The sequence below is a fragment of the Eschscholzia californica genome, unplaced genomic scaffold (genome assembly GCF_041429995.1).
Source record: "Eschscholzia californica isolate CP2 unplaced genomic scaffold, dmEscCali1.0.p SCAF_5, whole genome shotgun sequence".
In the NCBI taxonomy this organism is placed as follows: Eukaryota; Viridiplantae; Streptophyta; class Magnoliopsida; order Ranunculales; family Papaveraceae; genus Eschscholzia; species Eschscholzia californica.
The window spans coordinates 53,256,397-53,272,207 of NW_028238472.1; the positions used below are offsets into that span (position 1 = coordinate 53,256,397).

General features: G+C 38.1%; 2 protein-coding genes and 2 pseudogenes across 6 annotated transcripts; 1 reads left to right on the plus strand and 3 right to left on the minus strand.

The window, feature by feature from the left end:
* Positions 1–2,580: 2,580 nt before the first annotated feature.
* Positions 2,581–3,030, minus strand: LOC147540619 (Oleosin family protein). The gene has a single exon (XM_086643233.1). It carries the CDS (start codon positions 3,028–3,030, stop codon positions 2,581–2,583), a length of 450 nt encoding a protein of 149 aa, XP_086499359.1.
* A 1,110-nt stretch (positions 3,031–4,140) lies between these two features.
* Positions 4,141–5,988, minus strand: LOC147540620 (protein transport protein Sec61 subunit beta pseudogene; annotated as a pseudogene). Its single transcript, XR_015225614.1, has 2 exons — positions 5,859–5,988; positions 4,141–4,482 (listed from the first exon to the last, which is right to left on the minus strand). The product of XR_015225614.1 is annotated as a protein transport protein Sec61 subunit beta pseudogene (transcript).
* A 2,770-nt stretch (positions 5,989–8,758) lies between these two features.
* LOC147540621 (glycosyltransferase BC10-like) lies at positions 8,759–11,957 on the plus strand. 3 transcript variants are annotated; one of them, XM_086641719.1, is made up of 3 exons: positions 9,194–9,311; positions 10,778–10,885; positions 11,189–11,957. In XM_086641719.1, exons 2-3 carry the CDS (start codon positions 10,856–10,858, stop codon positions 11,825–11,827), a joined length of 669 nt encoding a protein of 222 aa, XP_086497845.1. In that variant the 5' UTR covers positions 9,194–9,311; positions 10,778–10,855; the 3' UTR covers positions 11,828–11,957. The 3 variants fall into 3 exon arrangements, with proteins under 3 accessions (XP_086497842.1, XP_086497845.1, XP_086497844.1); XM_086641718.1 differs by lacking the exon at positions 9,194–9,311 and adding an exon at positions 9,702–9,844; XM_086641716.1 differs by lacking the exon at positions 10,778–10,885 and having other exon boundaries at positions 8,759–9,844.
* Positions 11,958–12,737: 780 nt separating this feature from the next.
* On the minus strand, positions 12,738–15,810 carry LOC147540622 (uncharacterized; annotated as a pseudogene). Its single transcript, XR_015225908.1, has 3 exons — positions 15,690–15,810; positions 15,468–15,611; positions 12,738–12,821 (listed from the first exon to the last, which is right to left on the minus strand). The product of XR_015225908.1 is annotated as an uncharacterized LOC147540622 (transcript).
* Position 15,811: the final 1 nt, after the last annotated feature.

Consider the following 15,811-nt stretch of genomic DNA (forward strand, 5'->3'; position numbering starts at 1 on the left):
CCTTCTAGGTCTCTGGTTTGAGGTGCTACAAGTTGATACTCCCTGACTAAAGGTCGGACCTAGCTACTCAAGAAACGAGCTAGGCAAGGATGGCGAGGCACATCCTTAGGGAAGCCTACCCCGAGCCAAAATGTGGGCCCTTTAGGTTGGCCTGAGCTAAACAGGGTATGCCCTTGTAATGGCCATAGGCTATGTGCAGGCCCAAACCTAGGCTTATTTAGGATTTGGGCCTTGGCCTGCCATGTGATTATGATGAGCTTGGGCCTGATATGCCCTCGTGGGCGCCTTCATGGGTTCGGGCCTGCCTTCATGGGCTTGTTTCTATGGCTCTATCTATAATACTGTGTCGAAGATAATGGGACTGAAATAAAAACACAACAAATGCTTGTGATTCACTAAATAGTCCAACAACAATTTCAACCACAGGATAATATGATGGTGTACCCCATTCATACAACCTCATCTCATCACAAACCCTAAACAGAACACATAACCCAAGGACTAAAACCACAACAAATATAAACCACTACATAACACAAGCAACTTAGAAGTTAGGACCCACACGCCAAGAAAAGCTTAACCTACACCACAACCCTTGTTAACCGACACCACAACCCTTGTTAACCTACACCGCAACCACCAAGAGTCCCTAAGATGTCGTGGCTGACTAACTTCATGCACTATGGGTTGATACTCAACGAACGAGCCAAGCAAGGATGGTATAGCACACCCTTAGGGCGGACTGGGCCGACCCAAACTTTCGCCCCTTGAGGGTCTGGGCTAAAAGTATGCAGGGTCGGCCATAGCCCAAAACCACCGTCTCTAATTTCAGAGGGCCCCTCGATTGAGCTTTTGGCACGCATTCTAAGGCCCGTATGCATGCTAGGGCCATGTCCCCCTGACCGTGGCCTCCCCTCTTTAACCCAAACCAACCCAATTTCTTACCAAATCCAATTTTTTTTTTGAGTTAATTCCAATATGGCCCCCTACTTTGTGACCAGCTTCTTTTATGGCCCCCTTTTTTTCTTAAATTCAAATATGACCCCCTATTTTCAGGTAAATGTCATTACTACCCTTCCTAATTCTAAATTTAAAACATTAAAACAAAATTATTTCCACCTCACCCCTCTCTCCCTCCACCCCATCTCACCCTACACCTCACCCTTCTCTCTCTCTCTCCAATTCACCTCTCTCTCTCCAACTCACCTCTCTCTCTCCAACTCACCTCTCTCTCTCTCTCTCTCCAACTCACCCTTTCTTCTCCGGTGAGGTGGCCGGCCGGAAAATTTTCCGGCCGGCCACCTTCAAAATTTTAAAAAAAAAAAAAAAATCTCTCTCCTCTCTCTCTCTCTAAAACTCCGGCGAAGGGAACCCCCTTCGCCGGAGTTTTAGAGAGAGAGAGAGAGGTGAGAGATTAAAAAAAAAAAAAATTAGAGAGAGAGAGAGGAGAGAGATTTTTTTTTTTTAAATTTTGAAGATGGCCGGCCGGAAAATTTTCCGGCCGGCCACCTCACCGGAGAAGAAAGGGTGAGTTGGAGAGAGAGAGAGAGGTGAGTTGTAGAGAAGGGTGAGGTGTAGGGTGAGGTGTAGGGTGAGATGAGGTGGAGGGAGAGAGGGGTGAGGTGGAAATAATTTTGTTTTAATGTTTTAAATTTAGAATTAGGAAGGGTAGTAATGACATTTACCTGAAAATAGGGGGTCATATTTGAATTTACGAAAAAAAGGGGACCATAAAGGAAGCTGGTCACAAAGTAGGGGGCCATATAGGAATTAACTCTTTTTTTTTTTTGTTGAACACCAAATCCAACTTATATTACTTTCTACGGTCAGAATTCTTAGCACCAATAACCCAAAACTTACCATGTATACTTATATTTTTTCCAGAACTAGAATTCTTAGGTACTGAGTGATCTAATCTAAATGAACTATTTCACCGGCCATCCATTTGTAACGGTAAGTTTCTATTACTTCAAGTTTTTATTAATTTTCTATTTGTTAATTTATATTGATTCCAATGGTAAAGAAAAATCGTTATTCTACTACAGGTAAATTTATTAGAGAAATAGTCTTGCTCTCTTTCTATCTCCCTCTCTGTCTCTCCATCTCTCTCTATATCTAATGTGAATAAAATGTGTTTAATCTTTATGACTTAATGGTGTATAAATTTCTCAAACTAATTTAAATTCGGGTTCCGTCCCTGAGCATTCTGTTACTTGTAATAGGCTAATAGCTAACATGTATGGAGGGTTAGTCCTTGCAAGTTCATGTTTTCTTTATATTTTTTTTAGAAAGCAGTTGAAGGAACTTATGTAAGGCCCCCAAAGTTATACTTGGACCTGCCTTGATGGGCTTGGGCCGGCCTTGACGGGCTTGGGTAGTTGGTCAGGATGACACCTCTATGGGACTGAAATAAAAACACTACAAATACTTCTTCCACACAAACAGTCACATTAAAACATAAAACAAACACATAATCAAACAACTAAAACTACAACAAACATAAACCAAACCACAACACAAAAGCAACTTAAACACATCAAACAAACAAAGCTTAACCTACACCACAACCACCAAGAGTCCCTAAGATGTGGCCTGGTGACTAACTTCATGAGCTTTATTCTGAACATATTGACCATACTCTTTAGCCCTTTCTTTCACATCTCTAGCCTTACTAGCCAACCTCATTCGGGCGTAATCGACTCGGTCCGAACCGGGTGGATGTTTACCCACTGCATAGTTATATATCCATGATAATGTAGTAATTGCAGCTACACCCATACCAGCTGAGACTAAAAACCCAGTTGTTGTTAAAAACAAAACAAACCCAGCTGGAACCAAAATTGGACTAAACAAGACTAACAGTGGTGCTACAATTATAAGGGATAAAACAGTTCCGGTTAATGTTAGTCCGGATAGAACAAGCATTACTCCACCTATTGTTATTGCAGTTAGGAACTTCGCTGTTTGGCGTGAATCAGGTGTCATTTCTGATAGTTTTTGAGTTATTGGTTTTGATTGATCTGATTCCATGGTTATTGGGTTAATGGGTATTTGGGATTTGATAAGTTTGAAGGGATTTTAGTAATGGGTTGATGAGGGATTAGAGAGAGAAAGTGTTGGGAGTGAGATTTGGGAGTGAGAGTGGGGAAGGGCTTGTGAGAGATTTATAGAGAGAGGAAGTGTTTGGGGAGGGAAGTGGGGGGTAATGAAGAAGATTGGGGTGTTTGAATGAATGATCATCTTGGGAAGTGTGAAGGGGTCAAGATGTCGAGGAAGTGAAGGTATGGGGTTGTGATTAGTGTAAATGTTTGCATGATGTGAAGGTGAGGTGGAGATGCCACGTGTCACCTATATGGGATGCTCCTTTTTTTAGATCATTAGTTAAAAAAATACTGTAAAATAGATCTTAACTTTTGGTTGAGTTTTGGTTATGGAATAAGATCTAATTTTTTGAACATTTTCAGTCTCACCCCTACTCCCAATTTAAGTGGGATTTTGATTTTTTTTTTGAGTGAAAACGGAATACCATTAATATAATTGTTTCCATTACAATGAAATTAAGAAGGAACAAAAGTTAACAATGAGGTGTAACACAACTATAGCTCATCAATGAGGGACTAAAGCGAGAGAGGCGAGATCGTGGGCCATGATATTTGCATCACGTCTGCAACACGTGTAGGTAACGCGGAAGTTAGAAGCATAAACACGTGTGATTTTGATTTGTAAATATTTGATTGTCAATCAGTCGATAATATTGACATAAACTTAAAAATTCCAAAGCCCAACTGAACCACATCACTAACTCTTGTATAGGACAATGACATTCACAAAATTGGGTAGGCTACCATGCCCACTCCGACATGGCCCAACACGGCAAGGATGTCTGTGCTGTTCACTTCGGTCACGCTAAGGCACGGCCCATATTTTGCAACAAGAAGGCATGACCTACTGGTGGAGACCTATAGGTGGTCGCGCCAAAAAAAAATATAGAAAGACAAAATTGTCTTATGAGAATTTCTGACATATTTTACACAAACCAATGACGAATAATATAACAAATAAGTATAATTGAAATCTGCATCCACATTAAGATACCACAAAAATAGTATATCATATAAAAACTAAGTCAGTAATATCTCATTCATCCACAACGAAAACCATATTCATTTATTATTAGAGTAAACATACAAACCTTGTCATATGAGCTAAGTTCTTTTTTACTAATTTAAGACCTCTGTACTAAGTATAACTTTCCAACGACATGAAGAACAGCAACAAACGCTATGAATCCAATGCTCATTACCAGAACGCTGTTTGGAGAGATCTTGAGTCCGGGAGCATCATCCGTGTAAAACTGAAGCATAGTTCCGGTTGCTCCGCTAGCAGCTCCACCACCACCACTTGTTGTTCTTCTCCTTCGTAAGCTTGCAGCTGCTGCTGCAGTTCCCCTTGTCGGAGCAGCTCCATTTGCTACCATTTTTCCTGCTCAAATATCGGCCAACAGAATGTCAGAGTAGATCAACCGATCAGAAAAGAATAGTTTCGAATAGTTGGTCGAGTTACTAAAGAGCTTGTCCGGAGGTCTCAAATGAAGAGTGACTATACTCCTCCACTCCTGCCATACTTTTCGCCTCTGCCAAACTTGTAGGTCGGAAATATGAAACTTAATGACCTCCTCTATGGAGTTTATTAATTCACTAGTTGCCAGGCTAGTATGGGCAAGAGAGACTGCATGATTCCAACGTAAAATCTAAGATGAAACATATGGGATGATAAATAGGTCCATGGACTATGGTGTTATTCATAATTTATTATCTAGTCTAACCCGTTTAACCAAGTGGACCTAAAATGAACCTCAAATAGTCGTTTAGAAGAGTCGAACAAGAAACACATTATCTGAAGTCTCACTCGAGTGAATTCAAACTTCCAGTCGGATTTCAGATCCGACTTAGAGAAGAAAAAAAACATTAATTTTGAAACGTGTGTATTAGTGAGTGAAGTTAAATGCAAACATTCTACTTGCATAATAGAGACAGGTGCATTGTAAGCTAAGGTTAATCAAGAGGAAAAAGATCATACGGATCAAGCTCTAGGAGAAGAAATGTTGTCACAAAGTCTCATCAAACTTCTTATGAATCAATGTGCTAATCGGATATGCAGTCCAGGCGGATCATATTATGCTCAAACAAAATGAAAAAGCCATCTATGACTTGCAATAGGCAAATCAAATCACAAAGAACTATGATATACCGAGACATAATTGATATCAATCTACATAATACTATTCGTCGTTTATTAAACCAAATCGGTGAAATGTGAAATTATCAACCAGACCAACAATGGGGACCATTTGCCGATATAGTCAGATAACCGATATCAACTATTTAGAGAAAGAATTATGAATCTAATTAGCACTTCCCCATAACCCCAAATCTTACATGCATTACGTTTTCTTTTTGTCAGTTTGGTCACGCTAGATTACTCAAACCATATACCTAATTAACAATAGATTAGGATAAGCAAGATCATAATTTGAAGGATTTTGAAAGGAATTTGAAGATTGATTACATAGATTGCATTTCTTCATGAAATTCCAAAACCGACCAAAGAAATCGTAGTTTTCACATGTTAATCGACAGATCTAACAAAAAAGATACATAAATTGATTAAGAAGAACAAAAACAATCATCTAATTAAGATCTATAAGTCTCGAACAAACAATCCATGTAAGAACAGAAAGAATTAAAGATCAGATCTAATATCGATTCAATTATGCATCAATTCCGATCTAAATCAGAAATCAAGTAACGGAATTGAACAAATTGAAAAGTACAATAGACAGAGAGAGGATTTATCACCTGTTGAGATCACGATCGATCGACTTCGATTACTTGACGACGGAAGGCAAGTCTCCGAATTTATCAGAAGAGGAGAAAATGAAATTTCGAGGAAGATGATGATGATCTTATATTTAGGGTTTCAAGCTTTGAAAAGTAACACAATCCAACGGTTTATATTCATTATCCTTGAGAAGTGGGCCATAGTGGTTTGTTGACAATGGGTCGTGTTTTAGAGCATGTCCAACCCCAGCCGGACTGAGGCCATAAATTCAAATTTATGGCCTCAGCCCCCCGCTCCAAGCCCAGCCGCTTGGAGCGGAGGCTGGGGCTCGGTGTTCAGTCGCCCCTAACATTAGGGGCGACTGAACACCGGCCCCAAGTGACCGTTGGGGCCCCAACGGTCACTTGGGGGGCATCCCCTAGCCGTTGGAGCAAATCCAACGGCTAGAAATGGATCCAACCCCTATAAATAGGGGTTGGATCCATTTTCATCTCTCACCCTCTTCTCATCACTTTCTTTCTCTCATTCTTGCAACTTCCTCTCCATTTCTATCTCTCTTTCTTTCAATTTTTTTTTTTTGATCTTTTCATTTGTTCACCCATGGATCCATTAGACATCAATGAATTCGATAACCAAAGTTATATGGAAATGTTGTCCCCTAATTCTACTTACCCGTCGGCTCAATTAGGAGTTGATGATTATGAAGTATGTGAGGATTCTTGTGTGCAAGGAGGGACGTCTTCGACAAAGATAACTAAACGGGAACCGTATAAGCCGGATGAAGATATTTTACTTACTAATTGTTATTTGAAAATCACATTTGATGCAGTTGTCGGAAATAGCCAAAAATATAAAGTATTTTGGCAAAAAATATCGGATGAATATAATGCGAGTGCAAAGTTTCAACGCACACTTAGAAGTTGTAAATCTCGTTTCAGTGAGAGAAGCTCGGAATGTCAAAGTTTTATATCGACTTTGAGGATAATAAATAAAGTTCCAAAAAGCGGAGAAAACGATTATGACCGGGTAATTGTTTCTAACTTTTTAATTTCTTTTTTCTATCTTTTCACTTCATTCATATAATATACTTATATATATATTTTGTTTATTTTAGTTACAAAGAGCTATCGAATTGTATAAAAAAATCATCAAGGTAAAGGGTTTAGGTTCCTACATGTTTACAAAATTTTGATGACACACAACAAGTGGATGGCAGACATGCCCGGAGAGTCAACATCCGGTAAAAGAGATTCTAATACCAATCCATCGGAAGAAAGACCAATTGGCCGTAAACAAGCCAAAGCAAATGCAAGAGCTGGCGAACCATCCACACATTCTACCGCTTCAAAAACTCCCAGTGAGGGATATTGGGAAAAAAAAGACGAAGATTCCCAACAAAGATCAGTAACTTTGAGTGAAGCAGTACGGGTTCAACAAGAGACCCTAAAGGTGCAACAAGATTTTCTACGGGTGCAAACGGAGGTGGCGAACCGACAATATGCGATGGACTTAATGAAGATTGATATTAGGTCTCTCGACGAACATGCTCAACAAATGCTTTTAGCGGCGCGAGAGGCTTGGTTCAACGGTGCACCACGAGACGCCAGAAACCCCTTCTAGTTATTTTTAATTAATTTTTCTAGTGTTATTTAATCGTATTTAAGTAGTTTTAAATTTTTAATCAATTATTAGTTGTAATCGATGTTTTTTTAATTGAATTTTATTAGTAAATTGGGAAATTCCAAATTCAAATTTTCGGCCTCAAGAGAGGCTGGGGCTGGAGCTGAATTTTAGAGGCTGAGCTGAGGCCAATAATTTTAGGTGAAAAAGTGGTTTTTTCGGCCTAAGACGGGCTGGGATTGGACTTGCTCTTAGGACGGTGGACCGCCAAAGCCCGATCGAACTCGCAGGCACCAACTGGCCGTGGGGCACCCACCCCAAAGGTAAGAACGTCTGGCTCGATCTGCCCTTGAACTCTAGTGGACTTCAAAGATGTGAGTTAGTCCGCCCCGAGTCTATAAAGAGATTGTCCGAGCTCGAACGTTCCTGCACGTTTCACGTTTCTCACCCCTAGCCAATGTCCCAATATGTCCTAAAGAGAACTTCCTTCTCGCCCTAAAATTGAAAATCTAATAGAAAATCTCATTACAAAACGCTAATAAGTTGGTACGGTTCATGGTTTACTTTCTACAATTTATCATTACAAAATGATTTTGTTTGCAAATATTTAGATGGACGATTGGAATAGAAAATCTTACTTTGTTGAAGCTTTGGTTGATGGTTTACCCTTCATAATATATCATTACAGATTGATCTTGTTCGTAAATTATCTGGTTGACGATTCTACTTTGTCGAAGCTGCGATTCACACTCATATTACAAATACAGAAATACTGTTAGGGAATTCAATTCTTGATAATCAAATTCCACTTTCCTAATAGAATATTTTCACATTTTTTTTACAACACCTAACAACAATTCTGCCCTAGATAGCTTTCCCATACTCTTGGACCTTCTCTCTCTCCCTTTCTTTTCTCTCTACCTTCTCTCTGTCTCTTGAGAGCTACTGTGGCCTTCTGTCTCTCCTCTCTCCCCCTCTCTTTTCTCTCTACTTTCTCTCTGGGTCTTGAGAGCTACTGGTGGGATTTATGCCCGAGTACCCGAAGTTCGAGGCATTCACCCGAGCTCGATAAGGACAATGGACGTGTGCCCCGCCCAACCCACCAGAGCCAGAAGCAACGCTGTTGAGGATCATGGACGCAAATGCCCGAAGTCGGATACCACCCGCCTGACCCGTTGACTTTGCCCGACTCGCCGAAGCCCGAAGCAATACCACGTGCAGGCGTCTATACCCGCCCGATTCCCACCCCTTAGTCTCATCTGTCGGTTTCATTGGCCCACCAGTCACCTATCTTTTTACTGGAATTCCACATTCAAAATCTTTGTACTGTAATTCCACAATATCTCTTCTAAAAAGCATCATCACTTCTTCAATAAGAAATTTGCTCCTAATTGAACCTCAGAAAACACACAAATGGTGATTATAATTAATTCCTCCCAAACGTTTCCCTTTTCCATTAATCTCCCGTAACTGAATTACCCATTTCTTGAAATTTCTTCATTTTCCTTGTTCCTCCTTTTCTGTTCCAAGTTCTTTTTCCGCCATTAATGACATAAAAATACCAAATTTGATCAAACCCATCAGATCTTAGCTTTGATTCTTTATAATTAAAGGTACCCATTTCATGAAATTTCTTCCTTTTCAAGAAAAATTAGCTTTTTCTTCATACCCATTTTATGGATTTAAACATTTCTTTTGAAACCCTAGTAAATCTAAAGCCAGTTTGTAAAAACTCAGACCCATTTCACCATTACTTTTGGGTATCTGAGATTATGAGGTCTTGGTTTGGTTGAAGATCAGGGTGGAGTTTTAATTTGAGTTTTCCACAAGAAGAAGAGATTATCTAGTAGGTAATTTAGAACCCATTTTTTGATTTAAAATGCCATTAGAGGAAGGGAAAGATCCTAATTTAACTAGAATAACACAATCTAGGGTTTTTCCATTTAGGCTTTTACAATTTTTGGTATTGTTTATAATTTTAGGTATTGGGTTTTCAATTCTTAGTTTATATATGATTAAGCATTTTGGAGTTGAGAATGTTGTTAACACAACTCAATTTAGTTTCCAACCTTGTTTAGAAGATCCAATTAATTTAGACCATTGGATAAAACCTCCATCAAATCTAATCCACAAAATGAGTGATGAAGAGTTGTTTTGGAGAGCTAGTTTTGTTCCTAGAGTGAGAAACTATCCATTTAAGAGAGTACCCAAGATTGCTTTTATGTTCTTAACAAGAGGACCTTTGCCATTAGCACCACTTTGGGAGAGGTTTTTGAAAGATCATCAAGGGTTTTATTCAATTTATATTCATTCTTTGCCATCTTATGATGATGCTGATTTCTTACCCACTTCTGTTTTCTATAAGAGACAAATCCCTAGCCAGGTATCAAACTCTTCTACTTAGTCACTCATTTTGTTGAAATTCTCTTTTGTGATGAATTTGGTGGTTGTTTTTTAACTGAATTTGGCATGATTTTTTTTGGTGGTTGAGTTGTTATTTTAGAATTTAGAGATTCCCTTTGGATTTTTCATTACCTTGTTTGATCAATAGACGCCTTCTTTACTTGTGAAAACTTGTATGAAACTTTCGAGTTTGTACGTCATTAGTAGTTTTGCAAATATGGGAGGAGAAGGAAGTTGTGTCAAAGTTCTCTTTTTTGGGCACGACTCCACCTCTTCCGGTTCTGCCATGCCTTTCTAATTGCGGGGTTGGGCCGGATAGGATTAAGTGCTCAAAGTCTCCATGCTTTTGGGGAATACGATTATATAGGCATGAATTAAATGTTATAGATATGAAATAACAAGTATCCTAGTACATTGAGTGAGCAAGTTAGTCTATGCAATTTGTTTGTTGGATTTTGGGAAAGACAGTTCTACTTGCATGTTTTTCCCTTTACTCGTAATTCTATATCTTTCGGTATTTTAGTTATGACTACACTATCGAAGGATACTACAACAAAACCATAATTGTGTACAAAAAACTAGGTGTGACTGTTTCAACTCCCCAAGTTATCGACGTTGTCCCTGGTTTTGACACCCAGGCCTGAGCCCAATGTGTTGGAGAAGGCTCCACGAACCCACCCAAAAGACCTTGACACTTTCTAAGCTTGAGCATGCGGTTGCGGCCTCCTGACGCTCTCCAAGCGGTGGGACTATCAGAATAATTTTTTGTAGGAACGATAGAATCTGACAATTCAGTGTCCAAACTGATGGGTATGTAGGTTAATGGCTGTTGAAAGCTTTAGTAAATCCAACTTGTGATTGCATTTTTCCATTTTGGTCTCAAATGTTCTTTCCTTCTCTCTCACTCCCTCAGCGGTGTCCCATTGAAGTGAATGTATGGATCTGCAACTAAAGTACAGTGGAATTTTTGTTGAAGTTTGGGTGGTTATAGATGGAAGTAATGACTAACGAAAAACTAAAGGTAATGAACATAACGAGTAGTAAAACTAAAATGACGGTTTGTGCAAACTTCTGGCTATCTGATAATGGTAGAAAATAGTTTACATCTGTTGGAATGGGGCAATCTAGGTTATTGGAGATGGACAGTCTAGTTGAACTTTCACGATGTCTGCATTGACTTTGTAGACAGAAGGCTCTTGGACACTAACTAACTTAAAAATAACTTATTGTTTTCTTTCGGGTTTCTTGTTTGATATGCTAATGGTACTTAGATTCAAGGATTTTATCTTCATTTAATCGATTGTTGTGGATATGCCTTATGCAGATCACAGAATGGGGTAAAATAAGTTTAATCGATGCAGAAAGACGTCTACTCGCGAACGCTTTACTAGATTTCTCCAATGAACGATTCATCCTTGTTTCCGAGTCTTGCGTTCCTCTCTACAACTTTAGCATCTTATATTCTTACTTAATGCAATCGAATCACAGTTTTATACAAGCAATTGATGATCCTGGTCGATATGGAAGAGGTAGATACAACGAGAGTATGGCACCTGAAATTACCCTCGCACAATGGCGAAAAGGGTCTCAATGGTTTGAAGTTAACCGAAAACTTGCAGTCAATATAGTTCAAGATACTTCATTCTACCTAAATTTCCAACTATCTTGTAAACCAGATTGTTATGTAGATGAACATTATTTTCCGACAATGTTGACGATTCAAGCTGCGGAATTCATATCGAATAGGTCAATTACTTGGGTTGACTGGTCAAGAGGCGGTGCTCACCCGGCTAGATTTGGAAAAGCTGATATCACAGAAGAATTCTTTAAGAAGATCATTGAAGGTAAATCTTGCACTTATAACAATCAAAACACTACTATATGTTATCTTTTCGCTAGGAAATTCGCTCCTAGTGCATTAGAACCTCTGTTAGAACTTGCCCCGAAGCTTCTAGGGTTCTGACGAATTGGTCTCGGGGTTTCGGTCAAATAAGTCCTTCCTGGAAGGGTCGTTATTTTGGTTTAGTTCTTATGTCGGGTAGATTTTTTCTTGTAGAAGAATCTTGCAATTATAAAATGAGTTTATCAATAAAGTAAGCACATATATATATATATATATATATATGAATGGGTTAGGTAATGGTGCAGGATGGTATGGTGTATGTCTTTTTCCACTGAATTTGACTTGTCTGAATCTGAGTTTTCCTTGACAGTCTAATTTTAGTTAGGTGTACAACAATCAGTTTAGGTTTTCTCAGATATTCTTGACTCAAACTTAGTTTACGTTGAATCGAATGGACCAAAAATCAGTCTTGGCTACTAGCCACTCAGGCGAAGCAGATGAATTGAGTAATACAAAAACAAACATTTTGCAATCGACCCAAAGTTAGATTTAAAGTTACTTCGTACCGAAATATTAAGTTTCATTCAATTATGATATTCTTCACATTTGTTAACTTACTAACCGTTCTTCCTTCTGAAACTTTTCACAGACCAATATGTTAGTTTTTCACCTTCGCAAACTTTTCACTGACCAATATGTTAGTGTTTTTCACTTAATTGTTTGCTTCAAAAGTTAGAGTTAAAGTCCTATCTCCATACCTAGCCTTAGAGAGTATTTCTACCTAAGCATCTCTAACATCTATGAACTTTTCATGACCAAGTTAACCTCATATTAGTTCAACTTGATTGTTCGAAGGTGTTTAAACGGCAAATTCAATAGAGTAAGATTCACATGCTAAAAAAGACCACCACCTTCATCGTTATATTTTACATAATCGAAACACGAAGAATTCAGGGAACAATCATCGGAAGAACACGATAGAAATTTGATTAGTTAAACATAATTCTAGTAACTTCCTTTGATGAAATGCGGTAGATGGAGTTGAATCTGGTCAGTCTTAAGCAAAGGTTCAAGCACTTTGAACCCATACACAAAATCTAACCGCACTTGCATCCTATTCAAACCAACAAAAATGTGTGTCAGAAAAGAATAAACTTGATTATGTACGTTAACGAACAAACAACCACAAGGTCTTAAAGAAGATGCATCCCACAAAGAAAGAAAAGAATAAACTTGATTATGTAAGTTAAGGAACAAACAACCAGAAGTTCGTAAATTACATAAGATAAATTTTGATAACAAACTGCTTCCACCGAAAGTCGATCCTACTACCTTATGGACTTAAGAGGGGTGCCAAAGGGTGGTGGACCAATAGAGACACAACCAACCAAAGATAAACAATAAGGGAGAGATTTAAACAAAAAGAACAATAATAAAAAAAAACCAATGACCTTTTCACCTTTTTTTTTTATGGAAAATCCAATCTAACAGAATTTTAGAGAAAAAAGAAAACCGTCATCTTTAATACTCCTTGTAATCCGAGATATTCACTAGAGAGCGAATCATAGGTCTTCAATATTTCGGTGGAAGATTTCCTTCTCCGGAATTTCCTCTTAGTATATTTTTTTCTTTCGATCTATTGTAATCTTTTTGGTAGTTCTCTCTCATCTTGATCTCATGAATAGAGGGAGATTACACAGAGATGAAGGGTTACACTATCTAATATTAGGTTACTTTAGTTTCACAAATAGAGATCTGTAACAGTTTCATTCTTCCCCAATTTGTGATCATTAGGACATTTTTATGGTTTCACTATTAGAGATCCGTAATTGTTTCTTTCTTCTCCAATTTGTGATTGAATTACGAATTTATTAAAGTTACAGGAGTTCTCATGAATTTATTACCCTTCTTTCAATTGTAACAGTAAATAGACAAACATTTTTTTTTTGTCTTCCGACTCTGAACAGATAATGTTACCAAAATCTTGTCGTATGATCCTACGAAAGTATGAAAATTAACAGAATGATTCTTCCCCATATTGAAAGGTAATGTAATACTATTTACTTCACTCCACCTTTCATTCTTCTTACAGGGAGAAGAAGAAGAAGAATTACTATACTTTCCATTATTGATATCCTCCTCCTTGTCTTTGTAAACATGATCATTGTATATATACATCTTAAACGTGCAATTATTCAGTTTAACCACCATCGCTAAATTCCCATCCACTTCAAATAACTTAAAAATTCTCCTAAATATTTTATCGGACTTGGTAAAAGCACCCCAAGAGTTACCAAGAATGAAATCAGGGATTGTGATTGTTCTGAACTTCTCACTTCCTACATCAAACGCCACTAAGCATACAGGACGGTAACTAGCTCTTGATAGCCAACTGTCGAGAAAACAATTGTTCCAGTAAATAACACCATTCACATGAACAGAATGACTAATAGGATGATATGGCGTGACCTCTTCAATTCTTCTCCATCTATGGCTACTATTTCCCTGGCGCCCAATGGTCAAAACCTCACAAATAAAATACAGGCCGCCATTTGACATCATGCTCCACACACATACCAATTTGTGTTCATTAGTGGCAGGATCAAACCCAATTTCGTAGTTGTGTGAACTAACATTATGGTCCAGCTTGAAGGAAGGGAAATGATTCACAAGTCTTTCTTTTCCTAGTATCAATGATGATGGAAACCAAGGTGATATTTCTCCTGTGCTAATATTGCATACACAAGTAGCATATTCTTTATAGCAGTCGATGAGACAGATTAAGCCGTTGTTGTTGTCGTTGTAGTTTCTTCAAACAAGAGGTCAGCTGTAATGTGGAATTCCTCATATGGCCAAGGGTCGAAATATGTGCCTCCCTGCATTCGCCTTTCTTCTTGTTCCTCTGTCCGTGGTAGAGGAACGATGATAAATATACGAGGATAACGCCTTGTTTTAGAACGGGTAAGGTGTAAATAAATGAAGTTTTGATCGTTTTGAATTAAGGAACACCATCTCTTGCAAACACTCTTAAAACGGAAAAGGGATTTCACTCGGAGTCTGGTTAGTATCTCAACTACTAACCAATCTTCATCACCATTACTACTACTACTATTAGTAGTGCCAGTAGTACATGTACCAATATCAAAAGAACGAGGAGGATAATCTGGTGAAGTGTTAACATTACTACTAGAAATCACCGTCGCCTGATTTAATCAATATAATATAAGTAATGGAATTTTAAAATTTAAAACCGATTGGAGAAATTAAATAAAACCCTAATAATAAATTAAATTTTAGAACAAAAAAAAACATAACAATTTCATATTTCATAGAATCACAGGAGTTTTTGCCGGACGACAAGTAGGAGCAGAATTGTAAAGAGATAGAGAGAGAATTTGTGTGGGGCACATTTTATATTAGGTTAGGGTTTACTATATATAGTAATGGAAATATTTTGGTCATTACAACGTAAATATTTTGGTAGGCATGGAAATGGAAATATTTTGGTCATTACAACGCAAATATTTCAAAGTTTATTTCCGTAACAAGACATTGTTAAGAGAAACGTATTTAAATTTCGGTTTAAAACGGAATTTCCGTAGGCATGAAAATGGAAATATTTCGATCATTTCGACCTTCGAAATTTACTTCCTTGACCTGAGGAGATATATGATCGGCTCCGGCTACCACTATTCCTATCTGATACCCAATTTACTCAGGTAGATCGGCTGATGCCAACTAGTTATTATTGAAATCAAACCTGATTAACAAGCTCGTTATTGCTATCAGCTTTGAAGATGAGTTTCTCCGTATTCAGTAATCTTCTTCTCGCTCTGAAGCCAACATCTGATTTGTCTCTTACCAATTGAATGGTAAAGCAAGCAGGAATGTATAAGTCAATGAACTTAGTGAGATTTCATAGAGAAAACTTCGAAGCACACAAAACCAAGAAAAAATAAAACGAAGAAACATGTGTACATACAGAAGCTGGATATGATATCTTCACTTCATACCACATAGATGATTTGAGCTCGTGTAATCGGTAAAGGCGAGAACCCATTTGCAATGGGTAAGCTCTCTTGATATAGCTCATCCCCGACTTTT